This window comes from Dipodomys spectabilis, unplaced genomic scaffold (genome assembly GCF_019054845.1).
Source record: "Dipodomys spectabilis isolate Male_0828 unplaced genomic scaffold, ASM1905484v1 ptg000054l, whole genome shotgun sequence".
In the NCBI taxonomy this organism is placed as follows: Eukaryota; Metazoa; Chordata; class Mammalia; order Rodentia; family Heteromyidae; genus Dipodomys; species Dipodomys spectabilis.
In genome coordinates, this window is record NW_024870731.1 from 7,425,351 (window position 1) to 7,452,889 (window position 27,539).

Sequence of the window (27,539 nt, forward strand, 5' to 3'; positions counted from 1 at the left end):
GTTTAATACTTTACGTGAATACTTTTCTGTACCCACCCCAATGTCTTCCTTCCCTGTTTGCACCATAAGAAATTTATTAAAGTATGTGAGAAAAATATACAAGGCAAATATATGTTACCCCAAGCAAAAAAAAAAAAACAGATTTTAAAACTCTTCACTCTATGCCTCTCTTCTGTTTAACTAATTATTTATAATAACCAAGTTATCGAGTCAGTCCGTATGCCTATCAACAAATGAATGGATAAAGAAAAGACAGTCTATATAATGTAGTTTTATTCAGCCATAAAATAGAACAAAACTATGTTTTCTGCAGAAAAATGAACAGATCTTGAATGTTTTCTCTCATATATGGAATTGGATTTTAAAATAAAAAAGGTGTATCAAGTGCCAGTGGTTTATACCTCTAATCCTAGCTACTTAGGAAGTTGAGATCTGAAGATTGTAGTTCGAAACCAGCCAGAACAGGAAAGCCTGTGAGACCCTTATCTCCAATGAACTACTGAGAAAGGAAAATGGAGCTGTGGCTCATGTGGTAGATTACTAGTCTTGAGCAGAACAGCTCAAGGATACTGGCTAGGCCTTGAATTACAGCTCCAGGACCGGCACACGTACACATGAATGAGCAATCATGTGAACACACACACAGATATTACAAAAGTGTGAGAGGTTATCTTAAGGAATAAAAGTGCCATAAAGAAACTTGCTGTATTATATAATTTATAATAATAATAAGTAATCAAAATCAAAATGAATGCATCTGACATAGTATTTTAAAATTTTTAATAAATACAGATCTACTTAGAGATCAAAGCTGTTAATTTACGATAAAAAAGAATGATAATTATCAAACAGAAAGATACTGAACCTAGGAAGTTCTTAAGTGACTATATGATAAGACCCTTACTTATCACCAGATAATGAGGCATCCAGATCCAATTGTCACTCTTCCTCAGAGAGGTCATGAGAGCTATGTCTGGGCAGTTTAGGGCATCATTTGATCACAATACACAGGACTCTTTTGCAGGGAGCAGAAACTTAAGCGAAGTTATGCGCCTGTTGCAAATTTGTATCTTAGCAACATGCACATTTTAAATAAATAAATGATTCTCCAAATAAGTTTATTCACCGAGGAGAGATTTCAGGTTCTTGTCTGTCGGTCTAAATAGCACTTGATGTTCTGTTCCTTCTGTGTGGAATCTAAAAACCACGCAAACTTTCTTCCCCCATTGTTAAATTATTCTCACAAGTGGAAAATGCTTTGCTTTCCGGCAATGGTGAAACAGTGCTTTTCAAATTTCTCCAGGGTTATTAGAGAAACAATGTCAGGGATGAGAGTTTGATTTAAAGGGATGAATGTTTGTCAGACAGCATTTCTGAATCCCCTGCTAGAACACTGAATTGGCCAAGGAGATGTTTTAATTTCATTTCCAGTCGTGTCCTAACTCGAGTGTTTCTATTAAGGATCTTGGAGTTAAGTGGGACAGGGATGTTGGCAGACAGAAGGAAAGGGAAAATTATGATACAAGACAGAACATTCAATAAATTTTATGTACATAATTACATGAGAAATTGTTTTGTTGAACCAATGAAATCAGGCAAAGTTCCAAGAAGCCTCTGTGGAATGTTGAATGTCTATTTTCACTCACATCTACCCATACTTCACTTCTGTTTTCCATGCTCTGTGACAAGATTCACAAGCTATAGACTTTATTTTTATACAAATACCTCTTCTGCATGGAGGTATTTCTCATTATCTGTAGACCAGAATCCCGAGTTTGAGCAACTCTTTCCTAAGTAGGGTAGCTCATTTTCATCGTGGCAATGTTCAACTTCCCAAAATGTCTCTTATAGAAGCTTTCCTTGACTTCTTCCATTCTACCTAGAAGTCAGGTAGCTCTTCTTCTATAACCTGTTACAACTCTCCACAGCCCCAAAGTTACATGTTTGCATGTCCATTTACCGTCTAACTATGAACTTCTTAAGCCAGAACATATGTTTTATTTAGACTTTAATAAAACCCTATTGATTGAGATAATGTTGTGTTGAGAAGTGTTCTTTGATGGATAGATGGCTGCTCTCTGGGTGATAGAAGAGTTAGACATGAGGGAAATAATCTCATCTGTAAGGTGCACAAGGTACATATTCACTACTTAAGGAGATAGGTAAGTAGAAAAAGCAACTGATTTTGAGGCAAAAAAAATTGGGCTTAGATAGGTATTGTACTACTTATTGGTTGTTTAGTCTTGCTTTGATTGTTTATCTTAGATCATTACAAACATGGTTAAGTTTCATTAAGCTTATATCCAAGGATTTTTGATATGGTTTGGTCACTTATAAAAATGTATAAAATGGCATCTATTATTTCTACTATGCATTGATCTATGCATCTTAAAACATTTTCCTTTTTCTGAATAAAAAATATGTTAAAGACCTCTACACACACAAACATGTATAGGCATTTCGACCTCAGCACAAACTTTCACACAGGTAGTTGATTTATCACACAGGTAGTTGATTTATCACACACGTGTGTGCAATATTCCCACAAGACAAACACAAAATAATCAATACAAAATGCCCATTGTCCTTAAAAATACCAATTCTGACCAATTTTTGCTTGTTTTTGATAGGACATAGAAAGGGTTCCTAATAGTATTAAATAATTACAATGCTTTATATGATTTGTTATGTACCAGATGCTGTGTAAAATATTTTGTTTATATTAAGTTTATTTGCTATAAGTTTACAATATATAGGACTAGCATTTGCGTTATTTAACAGAGGGAAAAACTTACGCACAATCTAATTATAAACTGTTTCGAGGGCAGGCAGCTAGGGAATAGCACAACTTGGTAAGTTCATTTCAGCAGCAATGACATAAGAATATCCTCATGAAACAGGTGGTTAGACAGTATATTCCAAATTTCATAAGCTAGATATCATGGAAAGGAAGTGTAACTTCTAGAAGCATACTTTCAAGGTCTTGTTTTGTTTGTATAAAATGATATTTTGAAGTCCTTTTATAAGGAAATGTCCTTATTTACAACTAGGGTCTTTTCAGGGATAATTTGTTTTAATTATAGTGGGCTCCCACAGATGTAGGATGGATTCTAAATTTCATGTGATGGATGTCCTCATAAGAGGAGACAGGGAAGACATACAGAGGGAAGATACTTGAACACTATACGAATGGGTCTCTGCTTTGCAGCACCCATGTTCATGGTTTTCTTTAGAAGCCCAGGAAATCAGAGTGCCTGGGTTAGCAATGGAAGCGAGTTAACATGTACTCCATTCTCTTTGTAAGCCTGGAGAACTATGTCTTAACAGCTAATGTGCTGTTTTTAGCAACTGTGCCCCTTGCTTTTCCTGCCATCCACCCAGGAGGAATCTAGAGATGATAAAAACTGTGGCCAAAGAGAGCTTCATTTTCTCCTTCTCCATGTAGCACATTTCTCCCACTAGTTCTCCCTCTGTGGCTAATAAATCACAAAGTTGCAGAAAGCATGTTTACTTAGTCTCTCACAACATAAAGCAAGCCACCTATAAAATTATCTGACACTCTTGAAAATAGCTTCAATTAATGAATAAAACATGATAAACTGATAACTGGCTTTGGAATGTGCAATTTTTACTAGGACAAAAATTCAAGAATGTTCTCATTGTTTTCTCCATCATCAGACCTTAACTGACATTAGCTTCAGCATAACAATTCCCAGTCTATGTTTAGAAAATCCATGGACAATTTCCTAGGACTTGGCTAGAAATTATCCTCAATGCCTGGATGATACACTTGGAAAAATGTGAGGATGTGTGTTATTCAAAATGCCAAATCTAGCTTTGACAGGAGCTCCTAGCTTGGAGTACTCAACAGAAATTTATGAGCTGTTCTATTTTTTGTTTTATTTTTTATTGTTAAGCAAAACGACATGGAAGAGACTTTTGCTCTTAGATAATTAATGATTTCAAAACAATTAATGATAATATCAAGTCATTTGGGTCCATCTGCCCCAAGAGATGAAAAAGATAGATAGTATGCTATGGGTAATTCTAACTTTTAAATGCTGTTCTTAAATAGGGAGATGAATGAGGTATTTAAAAAATCAATAAGCATAAAAATTCATTATATATATATATATATATATATATACATACATACATATATACCACATTTTCTTGATCCACTCATCTACTGAGGAACATCTGGGTTGGTTCCATATCTTAGCTATGGTAAATAATGCTGCGATAAATATAGTTGTGTTGGTAGCTTTAGTATAGCCTTGTTTGTGATCATTTGGGTAAATGTCCAAAAGTGGGATTGCTGGGGGAGCTCTATGTGGAGTCTTTTGAGGAACCTCTATACTGATTTCCAGAGTGGTTGGACAAGTTTACACTCCCACCAACAGTGCAGTAGGGTTCCATTTTGGCCACATCCCTTCCAGCATCTGTCATTATTAGATTTTTTTATTGTGAAAATACTGTACAGAGAGATTACAATTGCATGGGCAAGACAATGAATACATTTCTTATCAAGTACTGTTGCCTCCTCCTTTGTTTCCCCTTCCCATCCCATCCCATCTCTGCTACCCTCCCCTCCGGCCAAAGTTGTAAAGTTCATTTTTCGACATAACGATTTGTACACCTCATTGTTGCAATGGGCCCACCTGTATTCCTATTTAAATTATTTGTTTTTGCCTTTCCCCTCCACAGTGAAAGCAGGGGTTATACCATGGGGGAGGGACATACAAAGCAACAAAGAAATATGCTATAAATATGTTAGAAACAATGACATGAAAGCAAAAACATTTGAATACTTATCTTGGGGTTCATTTCCCTAACATCACCTTATCTGACCTTTTCTGATTGTCTCAGACCTATACTAGTTATTGCAAATAAGAGAAACCATGGGACTTATGTTTCTTTGGGCCTGACTTACTTCACTTAATATAATTTTTTCCAAGTCTTTCCATTTCCTAACAAATGGGGCAATGTCATTCTTGATTATGGCCATTCTAACTGGGGTGAGGTGGAATCTCAATGTTGTTTTGATTTGCACTTCTTTTATGGCTAGATAAGTTGAGCATTTCTTCATGTGTCTATTGGCCATTCTTATTTCCTCCTTAGAGAAGACTCTCTTTAAGTCTTTAGCCCACTTGTTGATGGGGCGGTTGTTGAGATTTGTTTATAGAAGATTTAATTTTTTGAAGTCTAGGTATATTTTAGATATGATACTCTTGTCCATTGTATGGCTAGTGAAGATCTTCTCCCAATCCGTAGGCTTTCTATTGATCTTGCTAGCTATGTCCTTTGTCATGTAGAAGCTCTGTAGTTTCATGAAATCCCATTTATCCAACCTTTCTTTGATTTGTTGTGTTTCTGGGTCTTTATTAAGAAAATTTTGACCTGTGCCAAGGAGCCCTAGAGTTTCTCCTATTCCTTCCTCTAATGTTTTCAGGGTGTCTGCTTTTACTTTGAGGTGTTTGATCCATTTGGAGTTGATTCTGGTGCAGGGTGATATATAAGAATCTAATTTTAGTTTTCTGTAAATATTTAACCAAAATTTCCAGAGCTGAAAAGCTCAAAAGCCAAGTATATATGACCATATAAGTTGTTGCTAAGTGAAATGAACCCCAAGATATGGACACAAGAGATCTGTCTTAATTGAAATTGTTTTAAATGTACAATGTGATTTTATTTTTTGTCATTAATTCTTTTGTATATTCTTTCCCCTATGGCATATCCCCTGTTGTCACTGTACTTGATTTTGCTACCCTGCATCTTGTATATACATATGTCTAATCTGCGGAGGGGAAGGGAAATAACAAAATGCTGAAACAAGGACACAGGATGACCCATTGCAATAAGGATACCCACAGGACACTATATGGGAAACAAACTTTATAACTTTGGGTGGGGGGTGGGGAATGGGGTAGGGTTGGAGGAGTGTGGGAGGTGGGGATGGGAAAGGAAGGGAGGGGTAGCAATGATCCACAACTAATGTACTCATTGTCTTACTCATGTAACTGTAACCCCTCTATACAGCATCTTTACAATAAAATAAAAAATAAAAAAATCAGTAAGTTATTTTTACTTGTACCTTTTCTAACGGATAATCTGGCATGTTCCAAATATTTGAGGGAAGTATAAATCCCCTCAAAATGGAAACACATTGAACAAGTTTACGTTTAGAACCATTATTTCTGAAATTGTCTTCATATTTGACTTAAAGAGTAAAGAAGGTGGACTTGTAACTATGAAATATGCTTGATATTTTCCCCTAAATCTAAGTTTTGATACAAGCAGAAGTTAAGACCTCCTGTCTGGAAGCCCCAACCACGAAACAGTAGGGTTCCTTTCTAGAATAGATTCCCCCTTACCCAAGAGAATGTTTGCTGGATGTCACTCTATGAAATACTCACCCACATACACACATCACCAGCACCATAATTCCCACACATGGTCCACTCATGAATTTGTTATAGGCCATATTTAGGTGAAATAAACCTCTACTGGAGTTAATGTTTGGAAAACATTTGTAGTTATGAAAATGCCCTTAAGTATGAGAATCCAAGGTATTACTGGATAGACCTCCGCTGTAAAAGAGACATGGAGAGGATTCTGAAAGTCAGCAGGCAGAAGATTATGTGATGAGCAAGAAGTGATTTGTCGCTCTGTTATTTGCAAACCAAAGGATTATGGGGCCAGGCTGAAAGCTGTAAATATATGCTTTGCCCAGAGCATGTAATTTCAGCTGGACTATAGCAGAGTAGATACCTAGAGGAGAATACAGTGTGAGAGATCTCTCCCCAGGAGATGTTGGAAATTCTCACCTAAAATTTTTGATTATTTGGAGTCAGGGACCGGTGGCCCATGCTTGTAATGCTAACTACTCAGGAAGCTGAGATCTGAGGATCCTGGTTTGAAGCCAGAAAACTAGCCCTGAGACTCTTATCTCTGATTAACCACTCAAAAGCCAGAAGTGGTCCTGTGGCTCAAGTAGTGGGTAGAGTCATAGCCTTGAGCATAAAGAGGCTTAGGGACAGTGCCTAGGCCCTGAATTCAAGACCCACAACTGACAAAAAAATTGGAAGCTAATTTATTAAGCTCTATGGAATAATAAAGTACCATCTTTAAGCTCCTGCTGACACAGCAATTTTATTACTGTATTGGCCAACCAGGAGGTTTCATTGTGGGGTGCATTGAAAGATGAGAAATCCTGTCTTCACATAGGGAGAAAAATGGCCAAGGGACAGGTATTGCTCAGATCTGAGTTAAAACAGTTTTTTTTTTGCCTTTTTCATGCAAACTATGTTACAATATTGTTCTAAAGAGCCTTAAGAGTTTAATGGAAAAGGAAGATATTCCCCAGACTGAGTATATTACTTACGATGCATGTATGTAAGAGAGGATATAAGCATTTTCATTTCATGAGTTTAGTAAAGAATAAAGAGCAAAGTATTAATTTCCAAACTCAGAGAGAGGGGAGGTAATATTTGAGGAGTTAGAGCCATGGAAGCAACGAGGGACTTCAATCACACAAAAATGTCACAATTATCTTTAATTTATTGAAACTGAATTTTAAAAAATCTGGATAAAGAACTTAATCAAACTCTTGGTAAAGACTTTGTTTACAGCTACAAGGTTCACTTTGTACAGGACTACTGACAAGGCAAAAATCTGCTGTCTTTTTCATTCCTGAGTCAATAAAATTGGTAGCAATTTTGTTTTATACTGGAGAATTATTAACCACTAGGGAATTTTGTCGTGATATCCTGGCGAAACAATGGACAGATGATAGGATGTTATTACAGGATTTCAAAAAGAAGACTGGCCTGATGCCAGTGGCCCACACCTGCTCAAGAGGCTGAGATCTGAAGATTGCATTTCAAAGTCAGCTGGGGCGGGAAAGTCTGTGAGACTCCTATCTTCCATTAGTGGAGATAAGAGATACAGCCAGAAGTGAAACTATCTTTGGCTCAAGTGGTGGAGCACTGCTCTTAAAACACACCAGACCCTGAGTTCAAACTCCCCCCCCCCCCAATGAAATAAATAAATAAAAACAAAGAAAACTTGATATAAAACAATTTATGCAAATTTTTGACTATCATTACTATTTCTTTAATTTACTACTCTGCCAGCATAGGAGGGGATAGTTCTTAGGATCTATAATTCAATTAACTTTGAGAACGGCATACATATTCATCATTCAATTATCTTTGTGTGAAAAAATAAGCCTAGTCCTGTTTCAAGGGTCAAGCTCCTTGCAGTCACCAGAACCTCTAATAGAAGTTGATGGAGCATACTTTGACAAAATGTAGACCACAATATTGTACACATTGAATTCCTGGCTGTTCAAGGGGTATCAATGTGTAGCCTGTGCCTTTTAGCTCCTGGTGCTGAACTTAGGACAAACAAACCAGAATCCTTTATCTGTGTAACTAGCTAGAGGCAGCTCAATGTCTTTGACTCTAGCTTTTGTTTGAAAAACTCAACAGAAGTCTGCCTACTGTACTTCTTTCTAATAGACTTTTCAAAGGTGAAGCATTATTGTTATCAGCTAAAACTTGAACTTTATAAAACCTTTGGCCAACCAGCTGATATTGAGCAGAGTCCTGATATTATTTTCCGAGTCAAGATAACATAAAGGAGAAAAATCACCCAGATATTTTTCTCATCTTTTTTGTAGTTTCAGCATGTAAAGAAAAACCACAGCCTAATTAATTATTTAAGCTAAGTATAGACAGTGAACATTTTAAATAATAATTGCTGTTGGCTTTGGTTAAATAGGAAAATTTATTTCTGGAGTGTCTCTTCTGGTTTCTGTATGAAACTCCTCAGTAACTAGCAAGGTTTCTCTCAGGAGGTGAAATGCATCGTTAATATGGCAGGTCTCTATTGCCCACTTACTTGTTCAGAGAATTATCAGAGCTCCCAGTGAAAGATTGATAGGTTGATATATCATCCTCCTATGGCGTACAAGGTTGCTACTTCCTGGAATGGATTTATGGCTTACCAGAATGATGAATGGTGATGGCAGCAGGCAAGTCCTACACAGGGGAAACCACCTCTGTGCTACTGATTAGAAGTTCATACAGTTAATACAGGTCATGAGCATAAAAATATTTCCCTGCAAGAGTCATCAACATTCACATTCAAAAGAACTGAGGAATACTTTCAGTCTGTCCTTTTTCCCTTTTCAGTGATGGAAACTCATCTTTCCAGTATGGCTGGGTTGAATTTACAAATGGCTGAACACATCTGAATTTTAAACTGTTCATTACTATAAATGATCAAGTTGAGCACCATGACGTCTGATCAAGTTTAATAAGAACACAGAGGGCTGGGAAGGTGGCTCAGTGGTAGAGCGCTTGCCTTGCATGCACGAGGCCCTGGGTTCGATTCCTCAGCACCACATAAGCAGAAAAAAAAAGCCAGAAGTGGCGCTGTGGCTCAAGTGGTAGAGTGCTAGCCTTGAGCTGACGGGCTGAGGGACAGCGCTCAGGCTCAGAGTTCAGGCCCCACGACTGGACCAAAAAATAAAAAAATGAGAACATAGAGAATGGCACCTAATTTTTCCATGAGTAAGAGATCAACTCAGAAGGCATTTTTCTAGAGTGAGACTTAAGTAACTTGTGAGCAAACAAGTATAATTTCTCCTATAAGTAATTATATAGTAGTGACCAATTCTAAGGTATATGTCTCTATATATGCATTAACCACAAAATATGAATATATATAATTTTTAAGAATTTTTTTAAAAATATAAGTGCCCTTAACTTTTATATCTGTCATTTATTGCAAGGCTTTGGTAAACCATTTTCTTTTCAATATATTGGTTTCACACACACACACACACACACACATTTACATATACCACATAAATGCTCTTGACTCTCTAGAAAGAGGTCTGTTGAATAATAGTTGTTCTTGTTTTCCTGGGCTTGTAGGGTGAGTGCTTTCTAAGAGGGTGGACATAATGGTAATTGCAGCAAGATCTTCACACAGTTTTCCTTGTCCTCACACCAAGTATTTCTCTTCCTAAAATGGATTTCCTTCAGGCTCATGGCTTTCTTGAAAACAATGAGTAACACAATCCTACCCCTTCTCTGAACAGAACAGTAGTTAGTTCTAGGCATCATTCGCTTTTTACTTTTTTTCCAATCTGATTTCTTCAGAAAGGTTGAAACATGGCATGGGCAGAAAGACAAAGATATTTACAGTTTAGTAATATGTGAAAGTTAATCCACGTGAACTAGGTATTAGATTTGTGCTTTATAAATTCATCTGGACACATCCATAATATGCTTTGATATTATCTTTACAATATTATTGTCTTGTAATTCTTAATCCTTACCTTTATGATTTCTCCTCTTGATTTCCAATTGAGTTTAAATTCCATAAGGGAGGAAGGTGATACTTAGGCTTGAACTCAACATCTCATGTTCTGCTGTGGCTTTTCCCTTAAGGATGTTGTGCTACCATTTGAACCACACCTCTCTTTCCAGGTTAACAGGACCAGTGATTTGTGTGTGTGTGTGTGTGTGTGTGTGTGTGTGTGTGTGTTTGTGTGTGTGTTATGTTTTGATTTTGTCAGTCGTGGGGCTTGAACTCTTGGCCTGGGTGCTATCTCTGAGCTCTTCAGCTCAAGTCACACGCTCTGCCACGTGAGCCACCGTGCTACTTCCAGGTTTCTGGTGGTTAATTGGAAATAAGAGTCTTACAGACTTTCCTGCCCAGGCTGGCTTTGAACTGTGATCCTCAGATCTCGGCCTCCTGAGTAGCTAGGATTACAGGCATGAGCCACTGGCTCCCGGCTAATATTGTCTTCTTAAATAGGTCCTTGGTAACAGATTTAGATCCCTGATGATAACAGAATTGAAATATTGCAACTGTTCAGAGAACCCTAAGAGAAGGTAAAAATAGCAATCCTTTCAAATGAGCCAATGGCAATACAACTTGCCAAAAGCCAACTGTGTTTGCTTATAGGACTAAAACAGCAACCCTTCAAAGCTCAGAATGAGTTAGAGGTACAATCTGTCATGAGTAATCACCTGTTTTCTCAAAGGAGAAATACAGAACCTCCCCACAACGGTTCCCCATGTGTCTGGATAATCTGGGAAAAAATGCTCTCTCCAGAGGCGTTCGCCTCTTGCAATGCATTTATATTTGTCTCAAATTGAAATAAAAGATGTTCACCTATCATTTGCCTTTATGACCCATGGGAAGGGATAAAGAAACATGGAGTCTGACCACCTTTGGGAATTTTCCTAACACCACTTCTGACCTTTTTGAATTAGTAATCTTTATTCATGAACAAAGATCCCAAGGGGAAAGTGTATTGCCTTATAGTAGTCTAAATAATAAATGGGTGGTGTGGGTAAAACAATTCACAGTAAATCATTGTATGTTCTATGGTTAGGCTTCATCCTTTATTAGGTAGTGAATAAAAGACAACCAATGCTTAGAACTTCAATTTAAGAGACCATTTAAACAAAAACGGTTCCATAGCGAAGTGAGGCAGAAGGGATCCAGGTATTTCTGAGTATTCTCATATGGCTGATGGAGAAAATATGGCTGATTTTTGTTTGTTCCCAGCAAATCATGATTTAGTAACACATTGTGACCAGGGCTCTGTGTGTCCCACAGGCCCTGACTTCTGGTGGACTGGCTCAATCACTTTAATGAAAATGGTGAAGAACAGCAAAAGTACATTGCAATAAGATTACATCAATTAACACCTAAGTTCTCCAACAGAGAGGCCAATATCAGCTGGGGAAAATTGTTGGATAAGGATTCAGGATGACTGAAATAAAAGGTCAAAATATTTGACAGAGTAGGAGAAGGACATTAAAGTCCAATATCATCAGAAGCTAGTCAAATGGGATACATACAGAGCTCAAAGGAACAAACTCATAGGCAAACTAGATATCTACCTACCTAGCTGAATTAGCAAGGGCTAGAGGAAAGAAACATTTTTCTAAACCAAAAGAATAAAGATATTGCTAAATAAAAACTAGTTATTTTCCAAATAAAATTGTCATGCTAACCAATATATTTAACCACAGTCATGGCTTAAAATTCTTTTTTACCAGAAGAATGATAAAATGTATTTTCTTATCTTCTCTATTCTTTCTTTATCCTTCTTTTCATTTATTCCTTTGCTTTTTCCCCTCTCCTTTCTCTCTTTTTCTTTTGTTTAGGTTGATTGGTTAACAAATGATAGATAAAGCCAACTGCTTGAAGGATACATTGTTGTGATGAATTTCTATCACTAGATAGTAAAGTATTCCAGAGACCATGTTTCCTATTGAGCACCAAGCACGCTATGGGTGTTTTGTAAATATAAAATAAAAAATGCTGAATACCTATCTCTCAAAGGGTTTCATCTTGATTCCTTATGTCTCTCTCAGTGTTATTACAGTTTAGACAAGAGAAGTTTCAGGAAGGCCATACCCCACCGTCCCCTATATGTTTAAATAGTCTTTGCAAAACCTTTTCAAAAATATTTTTTTCTTTAAACCTAAATCAGTTAGGATTGGTTTATGCACATTTTGTCCCTGCTTTAAGTTTGAGCGTCATTGTTCTAATTAATGCAACAGATTAGCTGCATCAAATCCCACCATATAGATAGGTACCTATTAGTTTTTTATGGGGGGGAAAAAAGCAAAGAGCCTTTATCACAAATTTAAGGCAAAACTATTTTACGCCATCCGTTACCAACTTAATGATAACATGGAACACTGAATGGTTATATAATTGTTTTATATAGATTTTTCTTTTTATAAGTTATTCTCTTAGTCTTTCTAACATATATACAATATACATATATTTATAGATACCCCTGATAAATCTTGTTTTAAAGGTAAAACATCAACTCCTTTTAGCTTTATAGTGAATTTCAAAGGCAGTCAGTATTACCTTAACACTCCACTGGAGAAATGATGTCCTAGTGAATCTAACCACTAACTTTTTTTTAACGCTGTGATCACTGGTGTGCAAGTAACTCAGATTCATTTATTTTGTTCTTAATAGTTAAATATATATTAGTTGCTTATATCATGTCAGTAGGAAGTATTAAAGAAAGAATCAAAACAATAAGGTCACAACAATTGCTAATGTTTAAGTCTAGAATCATACTTCAAACAGAAACCTTTGAGACAATCCTACTGGTATGATATAAAGTGAATACTGAAGGATTGCAAAGTTCGTGTTTTTTATTAGCTATGTACTAACATGAAAGATCTTTTCTTTTCCTTCTCATCTCAGATTGATTGTTCCTTGTCTTTGAACCAGCATAGTCATACTGATTTCTGTCTACCAAACCTATGTCGGTTTCCAAATGCAAGTTCATTATAAGCACTTCTATGTTTCCAGGAATACTTGCTTGAGGTGGGAAACTAGTATATGGTAAGAAATTAATTACCTTTCTTCTTGTCTCCCACCCCTGACATAGTCCCGTTCTAACAAGCTAGATGTGAAGGGAGAAGGCTGATTAGAGACATCTCCATGACACTGTACAGTGTCTATTTAATTTTTCTTATTACTGATTACTGGTATGAAATAGATCATTCTAACTTTTGCAATTCTTTAAAACCTAATGGCATAGAGTGAGACACAGCACTATTTGTTTTACAAGACATCTACTGTATCTACTTTTGTTGGGATAAATACCCAGTAATTGCTGTCATAGCCAGAGGACCAGCACGGTACTACTATTCACAGTGTTGCTTTTGTTTTTGTTTGTGTTTTTTTATTTGTTCTTGTTTTTTAGCTTTTTCATATTATTTTAATCTACAGAGTACATTACTATATACACACTGGAACCAGTTAATGCCCTTAGACAATTATAGTTGTTTCATAAAGCAGAAAAGACAATGCAGGGGAAAATCAGTGCCCAAAAGCACAGTCACAAAGGCTTCGAAAGTTCTAGATACCACTACAAGTCAATGCTGGAGATCACGTCTAAAACAATCAGTGATTCAAGAGGAATGCTTTAATTTGGAGAAAATACCACTCCCTCCCTCCCACCCTTGAGTAGCCCCTCCCTTTTTTAAATAATCTTTTCAATTCACTATCAAAAGTCCTGGCTCTTCAGATATGCGTTAAACTATAAATAAACACTGCATAGTTCTCTTTTGTTTTGTTTTTTGTGAAAAATTATTGCAGTACAACGACTCCAGTTTGGAATTCAGTAAGGAGCAAACAGTACTGGAGTATGGGCGGTCCGAATGGGTCCTGGCGCTGGTCGCAGAAGTGCAGGAGGCAGGGCAGAGGTCTGGAACAGAGAGGCTACAGGAGCAGTTCGAAGACTGAAGTGAGAATTCACTGCCACAGCAGCAGCAGCTGCTGTGGCAGCGAGGGGGTTGGGAAGAATTCGGGGAGCCAATGGCTTTGAAGGTTCTTTTGAAAACACTAATTTTACCTGTAAGGAAAAGCTAAAAGAAGGATGAGAATAAGAGTTTGGGAATCTGTAGTCATTAGTCAAAATGATAAGTAGGCTTAGGAATACAACGGAGTGATAGACTGATGGTTCGTGTTTGTAACCTTAGTTATTCAGGAGGCTGAGATTAGAGGATCATGGCTAGAGACCCAGCCTGGGCAGAAAAATGCAAAAGATTCTTCTTCAGTTAACCCCAGAAAGCTGGAAGTGGAGGTGTAGCTAAAGTGGTAGAAGGTCAGCCTTGAGTAACTTAATTAATTGAGAGCACTAGGCTCTTAGGTCAAGCTCCACTACTGGCGTACTCATGTGCACGCGTGTGCACGCATGCACACAAAGCAGTGAACAGCTACAATCATAAAGTCAAACTGCTGAACTGACAATAAAGAAAATAAAAAGCCTTGAACAACATTTTTCCCTTTGGAAGAGCGGGAGAGCTGAAAATGGCCAACCAGCAATGCTAAAGAATCTTCTAGAGAAGGACCTGGGAATCTTATTTAAGTTGAAAATTATACTTGCTGAGGAAAGTATTCATCTTTTTTTTTTTTAAGTAGTTTCTTATGCCTATAATCCTAACTACTCAGGAGGACTGTGTTTCAAAGACAGCCCAATCAGGAAAGTACTTGAGACTCTTATCGCCAATTAATCACCAAAAGGCTGGAACTGGAACTGTGTCTCAAGTGGTAGAGCAATAGCCTTGAGCATAGAAAGTTCATGGGGCAATATTCATGCCCTGAATTCAAGCCCAAGGACAGGCACCAAAATAAAATAAAATAAATGACCAAGAAAAGATGATCAAATGAAATATAAAATATAGAGAAAATTTGTGCCACCCTTGACACATTTGTTAACCATCACAGAGCAGACCCTGGTTAAAAAAAGAGGTTCATTGTTGTTTTCAATCGTTACTGAGCAGGCACCACAGACAAGGCAATTTCCTCCTGTCTAAAATCCAAGGGAAATACCAAATAGTAACAAAAAACTTCTTCAACAAAGAGTAAACACTTCTCCAAATATTGACACTTTCCCCTTTGTCTCTATGCAAATACTCACCACCTCTTCTCCATCCTGCTTTATTATAACAAACAATAATTCCAGGTTAGGAAGTCAAGAAGATACTTCTCCCTGGGGAGAATATTTCCACTTCTACAAGCACTAACATGGCCACAGTCCAGAGGGAGATTCTAAAGACTAACTGGATTTTGAGTGCTCTACTCACTTACAAACTTCAGCCACTTCTATGCTGGTTAAGACAGGACTACAGTGCTGAAAAACCAGCTCCACACAGAACTCACCTTCTCCTCTGCAGCTAAATATATTGTTATTTTTTTAAAAAAGTGGTTCCATCTGCATAAAAATAGAGAATACTGACACGAGCATCTTCTAATTAATGACTACAGCTTTCTTATAGCTATATTTTCACGTGTCCATGTACACAACAGCACCAACTATGAAAAGATCTATTTGAGAAAGACAGATTTCAAAATGCACAATCCGGCATCCTCAGTTTTCACTGAGGACCGAGTCTGATAGAAATGATAGTCCCTTTAACCAGTCATACGTTATAGTTACATGGTTGGAAGGTTTCCTCAATTCTCCCTGATTCCCTCCCAAATAACCCTAGTCATCTCTACACAAGGACACTGTATCATCTACAAGGCATACTTTGGAGTAATGAAAGAGGGCATTTTGCAGGATATATTTGTCCAGGCCTTCTATAGTTCCCTTGGATGAAGGATTAAGTAAAACAAAGTCATCCTCTTGAGCCTGTATTTTGAACATCAATGCTTTGTCTTGAAACTCTTAAAAAGACTTTTATTGACCTTCTACCTTGATTATCATCATCACTCATATCAAGACCAGATTTCATAAGGCGACTCCCTTAGAGAATTGAAAGAAGCTGATCTTTTCTCCCTTGGCTGTACTCAATGATGGATCTGGACGCAAATACATAAGACACTAAGCTGTGGCTAAAATGGGGCAAAGGCTTGACATAAATCATTGGGCCAATGGTGGTATCGAGATCTCACTGAAATCAATTTGTGATTTCTTAGGTACATTTACTCCACTTATTGACTGACATTCTCTCCTCCCCACCCCTTTCCAAAAAGTATATTCTCACAGACTGTGGACATTACAGAAAGCATGTTATCTATTGGGAAAGAAAGATGTCACTCACCCCCAGTGGATGTGCTGCCTTAGGAAGCTTGTTGTAGGGACTATACTTGGGTTTCGGGGGCTTTCCAGCCGCTCTGTCTTTGTGCCTTCGACTGCTAATGTGCTATTAAATGCAATTATACAGTGACAGCGTAAAAAAGGGTATCTACAAAAGCTCTCACAAATATTGTTTTAACCTGGAGAAAGATAATCATTATTTCATGCACATTTCAGAAAGACAAATTTTTTAAAAAGGCACACACTTGTGCCCTTGGATTCTGATGGCCAGAGCATAACTATTCATTTTTAAATATTTTTAACAAATAGAAGGATCTTCCACCACCCCCCCCCCAGCTTTTTGCCTTCTCCCTGAACACATATCCTTTTTTAGAAAAGTGTTCACAAAGGAAAGGCATGTCTAAAGGAATTTTATGTGCAAATAAACAAAGATGCCCAGGAAGGCATGAATTTATTTCCATACCAATATTTATCCTCACATTTGTACAGCCAAATGTCAGCCCTTCAAATTCTAAAGATAAATAACCAAGGTGCATAAAATCAGCAAAATCCTGTACACACACATATATAAAACACAACACAATACGAAGGCTGGGCCTTCCGCTGGAAATATACCACTGACATGTTTAGAAGGCTATTCTGTATAGAAATGAATGCAATGTGATTAGTCATCCCTTTTAGCAGCTGGTTGCAGGATTTAGAACTACAGCACAATACCATGTAATAAACTACACACAAAAAGAGAGTAGCACAGCACAAAATTAGTTGCAGCATGGAAATAGCAAAACACATAGAAACGGAACATGGTAAGTTGACCTTTAATGAGACTTAACACATTTGAATGGGAAATATGATAGAGGAAAGATTGGATAACTGTCTCCTCCTACTCCATACACACCAGAATAGTGCAAACTCCCTGCCAAGAACTTTCAAGAGATCCTAGAAGCCACTGCATTTCCCAGCAAATTAATATACACAAAAAAGGACAGTGGATAGAAGACAAAGGGGTGCAATAAAAAAAAATTGTCTTCCCTCAAAAAAAAAAAAAAGAAATAAACATAGTCGTGCTGGTAGCTTTAGTGTGGTCTTGTTTGTAAACATTTGGGTAAATGCCCAAAAGTGGGATTGCTGGGTCATATGGGAGCTCTAACTGGAGTCTTTTGAGGAACCTCCATAGTACTTTCCAAAGTGGTTGAACAAGTTTACACTCCCAGCAACAATGAAGTAAGGTTCCCTTCTGTCCACATCCCCTCCAGCATCTATTGTTATTAGATTTCTTGATTATAGCCATTCTAACTGGGGTGAGGTGGAATCTCAATGTTGTTTTGATTTGCATTTCTTTTATGGCTAGGGAGGTTGAGCATTTCTTCAGGTGTCTATTAGCCATCCTTCTTTCCTCTTCAGAGAAGTTTTTCTTTAAGTCTTTAGACCACTTGTTTATTGGACAGTTGTTTCTTTGAGGATTTGTTGTTTGGGGATTTATTTTTGGAGTTGCAGGTATATTTTAGATATGAGACCCTTGTCCATTGTATGGCTAGTGAAGATCTTCTCCCAATCCATGGGCTTTCTATTGATCTTGCTGGCTATGTCCTTTGCCATGAAGAAGCTCTGCAACTTCATGCAGTCCCATTTGTCCAGCCTTTCTTTGATTTGTTGTGTTTCTGGGTCTCTATTAAGAAAATTTCGGCCTGTGCCAAGGAGACCTAGGGTTTCTCCTAATCCGTTCTGTAATGTTTTCAGAGTGTCTGCTTTGTCTCTGAGGTCTTTGATCCATTTGGAGTTGATTCTGGTGCAGGGTGATATATAAGGATCTAGCTTTAGTTTTCTACAAGTTGTTAACCAATTTTGCCAGCACCATTGACTGAAGAGGCTGTCTTTCTTCCACTCTATGTTTTAGCTCCCTTATCGAAGATTAGATGGCACTATTTACTATAGCTAAGATATGGAACCAACCCAGATGCCCCTCAGTAGATGAATGGATCAAGAAAATGTGGTATATATACACAATGGAATTCTATGTCTCCATTAGAAAGAATACATTGCCCCATTTGTTAGGAAATGGAAAGGCTTGGAAAAATTTGTATTAAGTGAAGTAAGCCAGGCCAAAGAAACATAGGTCCCATGGTTTCCCTTACTTGCAATATCTAGTATATGTCTGAGTCAAGCAGAAAAGGTCAGATAAGGTGATGTTAGGAAAATGAACCCTAAGATATGTATTCAAATATTTTTTTCTTTCATGTGATTATTTCTAACACATTTATAAGATTATTTCTTTGTTGCTTTGTATGTCCCTCCCCCACAGTATAACCCCTGCTTTTACTGTATTTGATGTTGGTATAATTTGTGGAGGGGAAGGGGAAAAACAAATCCTTTAAATAAGGATACAGGTGGACCCATTGCAACAATGAAATGTAGAAGTCATTATGTGGAAAAGGAAGTTTACAACTTTGGTGTGGGTGGGTGGGGGGGGAACCAGGGCGGATGGGTGGGGGGGTGGAGGGGGGAGGGTGGGAAGGGATGGGAAGGGGAAACAAAGGAGGAGGCTACAATGCTTGATCAGAAATATACTCATTATCTTGCCCATGTAATTGTAACCCCTCTGTGTACAGTATTTTCACAATAAAAATAAAATAAAATAAAAGAAGACAAGGGGGTGAGTAGGCATATGGGTGGATGGAGGGATGGATGGAAGGATGGAGAAGAATTACAGAAGGGAAAGGAAGAAAGATTGTATCCTGCTTGTGGGGGGAGGGGGCAGGGCTGCTTTGCTTACATTCCCATCATCTGCCCTGCCTACCTGTTTCAGTTGGGTTTCTGAGTTGACATGCACATGACAGATTTCACAGTGGAAAGTCTTGTTTTGCAGCCCGTGTTTCCTTTGTTGACAGGTCCTTTGCCTTTTACTCCTGCCCCAGGAAAGGCTTTGATAGTCCCACTTCCATTCCTGGCTTCTAGCATAGTTTTGTGCTTAGTACCTGCCAGGAATAGTTGGGGACACGGGGAAAGAGAAATAAAAAGAATGACAGGGGAAGTGTTAGCTAGTAGATAAGTTAAGGAACCATATAATATCCAAATGTGAACCTTTGGGACTAAGGCTGAAGCATGGCCATGATGTCTAGACTGTAACAACGTGTTCCTGTCACCTTGTATAATCCTATTGAACTTTTCACTTTTGTAAAATGCTGCTCCACATCACAAGCAAACAGCATCATCCTAGCAACTGAACTTGAGAGCCCTCTGAGAGGAAATTAAATGGGTGTGACTGAGTTTCATTTCCTCTTGATGCTATAATAAGCCATAAATGAAGCTGATGAGGAAGAGTGAGTTAGTTGCTGAAGGCAGAGTTGGAAGTGATGTGTAACAAATGTAATCAATTTAAACATGGTGTGTTTACAAAGGTGGCACTAATTAAATATCCACTTTTTAAACAGAATCTAAACAACCTCGCTTGACTATGTGTTTTAGGTTCAAAATGGAAGAGCAAGATTAATAATTTTAAAAAAAACTTGATGGTTCTGTAAAGGTCAAAGTAAGAAAATGAAAGGTAAGCTCAAAGTGTAGGAAGATAACCTGTAAATAAATGCTTATCTTCACTAAAGCATTAACCTCTCTGGGCTCTCACACATAGGTACTGTAACTCCACTTGGCAATCATCAACATTATTTTTTTCAGATCACAGTAGTTCCATCATGATGGCCATTTTCCCTCAAGAGCATTGCTTGGGGCTGGGAAGGTGGCTCAGTGGTAGAGCGCTTGCCTTGCATGCATGAAGCCCTGGGTTCGATTCCTCACACCACATAAGCAAAAAGAAAAAAGCCGGAAGTGGCGCTGTGGCTCAAGTGGGAGAGCGCTAGCCTTGAGGTGAAGTGCTGAGGGACAGTGCCCAGGCCCTGAGGGACAGAGCCCAGGCCCAGAGTTCAGGCCCCATGACCGGACCCCGCCCAAAAAATAGCATTGCTTAAATTTTGCTTTATTTCTAGTTATTACGTGTTCCTTCTTCATCCCTCTTGGAGATGTGTTTTAATTTAGGAATTTCTTTTATTATCACATGTAGCCTTTGTGGTATTTGTTTAAATTAATTTCTACTTCCTACTTGTATTTATTAGGTTTTTGATCAGTTCTGCAAACATAAAAAGAGATTCTTAACTTCTGAGTCATACATCTATCTGCCTCAGAGCATTACTGAACATTAATGAGTAAAACATGTTTGGAACATTCTAGATCAGTGTAGATCCCCTCCTATCGAATAAGATAGTTCATAGCTACACATTTTATCTTATTCAGGATAATCATGACTTTAACCAATCAATATAAAACATATACACTTTACAACGTAGGTTGTTTGCTTTGAATATCAATGTTCTTAATGCATAACTATTATAATACTCATATGTCAACCTAAAGAAGTCAGCGTGGTGTTAGTATTGGAGGAACTGCAGCACTGCACTGAGGGACGAAGCAATTCAAGGTAGTGCTGTTGGTGCCCTCCTCTTCTTTGCCCGGCCTCCGTGCAATAAACATAGGAATTTTCTACTTTGCAGATGGCACACATGTTCTAGGATGCCAGATACAGATACGTAGAAGGTGTTCTGCACCTCTTTCTTGCAACAGATAATTTTATTTCAAAAATTCCCCTCCTGTATTCAAAATGAAATGCACTTCAGGGGCAAATTTAGATTTCCAGTGCACCTGAGAAACCAAGAGCATGTCATCCTGACTTTCAGAAGGGACTCCTGGTTCACTTTTGGTTCAACTCATTTGTGATTTGGAGCCAGGGCTTGGTACATAGCTTACATGCACACACACACACACACACACACACACACACACACACACACACACACACACACACATCTCAAGGTTGGTAGGGGACTTCAACAAGTGGCTTTGCTTCTATGGTTACTATTAATCATCAGTACAGCTGAACTTTGTACAGTATAACCTCATGCACTTAGTGGCAGAGTACTCATCATAATTAAATAGCTATTAGACAGTTTATATTTTTAATGTTTTAAGAAGCTCTAACGGTAACTACTTTTATTTATCCCAAATAAAGCTCAAATTCAATTTAAAAAATCTTGTTTTAACTGAAAACGTTGGGGATAAATGTACATGGAGAATATATACAAGATGAAGATTGAAACTCATTTTTATTGCAATACCTTGATACACCGTCGAGGCTGTGCTAACTGTGCTGTTGGCTCGCAGCAACTATATGCATTAAGTGCTATTTTAATGCCCAATAAGACACTGAGATAGGCAAGACTAAGTTACCCTCACGGGCACAGAAAACAAGCCTTCAATGACATTCTTGAAATCTAGAAAACTGATCCTTAGCTAAGTCCCTAAAATTTCACTAAGGGCTTCCAACACAACTGGCTGTGGTTGTATACCAGTCTTCCATAATATCTATCCTTTGATTTTCTACCTTACATATTAATAGTCTTGTGTAAAACTGGCTTTTATTTGGGTCTTTCAAACCCCGCCTCCCAATCTATTTTCTTCCAGCACCCTCTTCTTCTGAGCAGAATTCTATAAACCAGGATATACTAAAGGGCTGTGGCCCTGTACTAGTCCACAATATCACTTCTTGTTTCTGTATCGCATAAACGCCTTCCAAGGTCCAGGCCTACCTCTGCATCCTATGCAACTGCTCAGCAGAGCAGTCAAAAATATGTTTCTGCACCATCTCCCGTGCCATCTCTGTCTTGAGAAAATCTTCAAGATTTCAGGCAAAGGTATCATCCTGACACTCTTGAAAGCCTGACCTGATAGTAATTCTATTTGAAGTTCTGTATGAATGACTTCTGAAAGGAATACCATATTTCATCCAAACTCTGCAAATCATAAAGTTGCAAGTAATTTTATTTACTTTTTGCTTAGCTGTCTAGTTTTGAATATGTTGAGGCAAAATAATTATTGTTCTTGTATTTGTAAAAAATCAGCATCCATCATGTAAAATAACAGAATGAAGTGCGCTGTGCATTACGCTTTTCCATAGCATAATGAGCTGAAAGCTCTAAATAATGTCAATGATATAGAGCTTCTCCCTTAAAATACCATTAGTCAGGTAGTTGCTAGTGACCCATGCCTGTAATCCTAGCTGAGATGTGAGGATCATCACTCAAAGCCATCCCAAACAGGAAAGCTTGTGAGACTCTTGTCTCCAATTAACCCTCAGAAAACTGGAATTGGCACTCCAAAAGCTCAAGGACAGCACCCAGGTCCAAACTGCAAGACACATGAGCAACAAAAGAAAAGACAAGAAAAGACAAGAAAAGAAGAGAACAAACACATCAGTCTCTATTGAATAGTGAACATGGTTACTATGGTAATTTTCTATATGAGAAATTAGCACAATGTGCTAATTTATTATATAGCTTACAACTGACATCACAACAGCTCCACAGATACAACTTGTTAGTAAATCCATAGCAGTTCAAAGGCTGACCTCACTGAAGGCTTGATTCATGACTTGAACCCCAGTGCTGCTTATTTTACAAATGTAAAAGTAAGCAGGGCACTGGTGGCTCACACCTACAATCTAGCTACTCAGGAGGCTGAGATCTGAGGCTCAGGGTTCAAAGCCTTCCCAGGCAGGAAAGTCTGTGAGACCCTTATCTCTAATTAACTACCAAATAAGACAGAAATGAGGCTGGGGTTCAAGTGGTAGAGAGCTAGCCTTGAGCATAAAAGCCCTGGGATAGCACCCAGGCCCTAAGTTCAAGTCCCAGGAATTCCACCAAGAAACATGTAAACAAGAGCCAGGTATAGTGGTATGTACTTGTAATCCCAACAATGAGAATGGAGGAAGGAAGATTGTGAGTTTGAGGCCAGCCTCTATTATATGGTGAGTGTGAAGCCAGCCAGAAAAACACATTGCTTTATCAATGTTTCTGCTAAGAATTCTAGGACTCCAAAATTCTTAAACTCTAATTGTGAAGGACAGGTTTGACCTGCCAAATTGATACCTACATCCAAATAAATGTGTTTTTCTGTCGAAGGATTTTTAAGAAGTACGTGGGCTTCATGATGATTATACTTGTATTTGCATTATACTTGTATATGTATGGTAAATGTGGATGGTACAGATTCTGATAGAAAGGCAGATCGGTTTCTAGGTTTCCCAGCAACTGAACTCCCGAACTGTGCCTGACTGCAGTTAATGTTGGTAGGAGGAAGACACATGCTAAAGGAATTGTTCTCCATCTGCAGTCACCCCTCAGAGTTTTAAAGTCAATTCCCAGATATTACGAATGAGGCACAATCGGTCAGTGACTCAACATGCAGCTGCAATATTAACTTCAGACAAGATTCACAGATGAATCTACTTCTGGTACAGCTGCTGACATAACCCTGGCAAAGAACAGTCTTTTAAATGAAAAGTCGATCTTGGAAATCAACTCATGATTTAGAGAAAAGCTGATGTTTGTATGTACACATAATCTCACCCACACTTCCCACACACATGCCGAAAGAGAAACCAAGAGAAGTACAGAGAGAGAGAGAGAGAGAGAGAGAGAGAGAGAGAGAGAGAGAGAGAGAGAGAGAGAGAGAGAGAGAAGCAGGGGCAAACAGAAATGGAGACAGAAGTGGGAACAGCCCACACTAAGCAAAAGCAAAATGTAAACATCACCTGATGTGGAAAAAATAACTTGTAATGTCAAAGCTCATAGAATTCACAAACTGTATAGACCATGGTAATGACAATATGCTTTGTAAAAATTTAAATGTGTTTGTGACTCTGAGTATCACTATTCCACAATACTGTGAAATATGTGAAATTTTATGTAATCACCTAATCTCAATTAAAGGAAAAGAAGTGAGAGAAGGGATGGGTTAAGAGAGGTGGGTGACAATGTTGTCAGGCACCTTGTACTCATATACTGTTTTGTAGAATGGGAACGTCTTTGTACAACTACTTAAAGATAATAAAATTTAAAAAAAGATAATAAAATTAAAAAGAAAAAAAAATGGAGACAGAGTCAGAGACAGCAACAGACAACTAGATAGGACCAAATTATAAAGGAAGAGCATTTTGTGTTTGTTTCTCAATATTCTCCTATTTACTTTTGTGTTTTAAAGTTTAGAGTTCAAGTAAGAGACATTGGGGTTTTGTTTTATTGTTTTTGTGCTTGATTGGTCCTATAACAAAACACATGTCTTTAAGTTGTGGGAAGAGCACACAAAAACTTACATGTAGAGTTCATAATTCAGTGGCCTCACATAAGAAATACTAAATTCTCTCTTAAGTATTTATTTTTACATAGTGTTGGCTACAATAGCATTATTTGCTATAGAAATCATAATATAGATGTTTTAATCAAACATACATGGAAAAGTACAGGCCATACTTTATGACATAACTTTAGAAAATATCATTTAGAAGCAAATACTAGATGTGCACAGCAATCCAGAAATCAGGTTAATATAAAAAAAACTTAGAATTATATGCTATTCCACCTAGTTTGCAAAAACACATACACATGCACACATGTGCATATGTACACATGCACACACCATAGTCGACAAGCTCTGGAAACCCTCCCCTGCCCCCATATAAATGCCACTTTGCTTGTCACTTTTCTGTTTTAATGGCTAATAAATGCCATCTAATAATTGTGCCACTGTCCCCCCAGCCCTTGTGTCCTGCTGCACAAGTTCTAATCTATTCAGAAGAAGATGGTTGCAGGGCTGTGGAGACAGAATGAAAGCATGTGCCTCTCACCACTGTTGTGCGCCTCCAGCTGTGAGGCCGAGTTGAGGGCCACCTTGCATAAGGAGCAGTAAAGCAGTCGTTGTGCCTTTTCCTCCTCCGTCTCTGTGGAAGGACATGAGCTATTGCCGCTAGCTGTCGTGGGGCTTTTTTCTGCTTTACAGGTGATCTCAGTTGTCATAACACTGCTTTTGCGGATTTCCACACTTGTCCTCGTTGATATCGCCGATGTCCCTGTGGTACTGTCTGCATTCAAAAGAGCATAGGAGGAAGGGGAGGATAGAGGGTCATTGTCTTTCCTTGTTTGGAAACGGATGGCTAACATGACACCCTGTTAATAATGATAAGAGCAGTGAGAAACCACTGCTTGTTAACTGCATCTGTCATCTAATGAGAGAATGTACACAAATGACCACATTTCACTTAAGCTTTGGAGGAAACTATCAGGTGATTCTTCAAGATATACATGGATGCAAGTTAGAAAATATTCTCTGGGGATAAATAAACATGTCATAAGTTTCTCTTAACACAATGCCGGAATAGAAGAATGTTTGCAATACATACATTTTCCTTTTAAAAATTTTAAAAAGAGGATAAGTGCCTTTAAAACATGCTTTTTTCCTATTTGTCCTATTACTTTTCTGTTGTCCTCCTGTATTGCTTTATTTTATTAATCAGCAAAACTCTGATATCAAAATTGCTTTCCCTAGATCAGCAGCTGAGAAAACCATTGTTCTATTTACAAAGAATCATAATTCAGCACCCTTTGAAAAGTTCATTGGTATGAAACCAAGAGGAATTCTAGTCTGCTGTATTTCTTAAGTGGGCAGTCTGCATCAGACCACATGCAGGAAGTTGTGGTAGAAGCAATCAAATGATCCACCTCACTCGCAAAGAATTCACAGACTAATCATCCTGTGTTAAATGTCACATGGTTTCACAAGTTCGAGGACCATGAAAGTGTCGATGCGCTGTAATCCAACAACCCTTTTGGCGCTGAAGTCTGATACTAAATCTGGAGAGATCAACCTTCAAAGAGAAATTACCTTGTCCTAATGTCATTGGGCACACAGGACTGTCCTCTTAAAAGTGCCACTCACTGTGATATTAGCAATGCGTGTCATACCCAGCAATAACTTGCAAGTGAGCTTTCTACTGGTTTCTCCATCTGTCAATACCCCATCTTTACCTGCTCTCCTTCATTCTGCCTGTCAGCTGGTTCTTATCCTCTTAGTCTGAACACTCCCTGCTGTATCTCCAGCTTCAGCTGCTCTGGGATCTCTCATTCCACATGTCATTCCATGTGCTGCTGTGGTCACTTTTCAAAGACACACTAAGCAGTTCATGATAAATAGGTTGGACAAGGCGATACGTAAGGGACAGCAGCCTGCCTGCAGTGCTATTGCCTCTGAATACATTTACTTCTTATAACCTCATACTTTCAAGGGGAGAGAGCAGTATAAAATGCCTTTGAACTTGTGTATTTGCATTGTTCCAAGCATAAGAATGAAGACACAGGTTGAGGTTGTTTATTCCTTCTTTCTTAAATATGGAATCAAAAACATTGGCTAATGTCAAGGGACAAGGGGCAGGGTGGGGGTAATCGGAAGAGATGGGAAGGGGAAACAAAGGAGGAGGCAACAAGGCTTGATAAGAAATGTACTCACTATCTTGTCCATGTAATTGTAACCCCTCTGTATGGTATTTTTACAATTAAAAAAAAAAGAAGACTCTTGTGAAGGGCTGGTCTGTAAAAGGCTCTTCCCGATCTTGTTTCCTATGCTTGACACTTCACACAATCACTTATTTTAGTGACTGAAATTATTAAGGCAGTCTCGTTCAGCGGAATGGAAAACACTCAACTACTGTGGTTTGTTTTTTTTTTTAAATGTCTACCTGCAAATGAGTGACTCATTGGATAAACTTTCCAAACAAAAATAACCCTCATGCCATTTTTTTCCATTTGTTCTCTTGGACAATGAGAAGCTTCTGATTAGCTTTCAGTTGCCTGCTAAGGTCCCATTACTAAAATCAAGATGATCTTACTGCATTTACGGTCCCCTCATAAAAAGAAATGATTGCTAGCATGAACCTCCGAGTAACTAACTCATCACCAATTTGCCAAATGTTTTCTATACTTAAAAGAATTTCATATACTTATACAAATAACACAACTTGACCTTCACAGGGAGCTATGAAAATCAGGACATCCCA

The 27,539-nt window shown here is 38.1% G+C and overlaps 1 protein-coding gene across 1 annotated transcript; it reads right to left on the reverse strand.

Moving 5' to 3' along the window:
• Positions 1-14,159: 14,159 nt before the first annotated feature.
• Positions 14,160-25,650, reverse strand: LOC122107910 (zinc finger protein 385D-like). The gene is given in 5 exon segments (XM_042679778.1): positions 14,160-14,419; positions 16,614-16,715; positions 19,407-19,474; positions 19,477-19,584; positions 25,338-25,650. Coding segments are annotated over 5 exon segments (825 nt in total). The 3' UTR covers positions 14,160-14,185.
• Between the last annotated feature and the right edge of the window lie 1,889 nt (positions 25,651-27,539).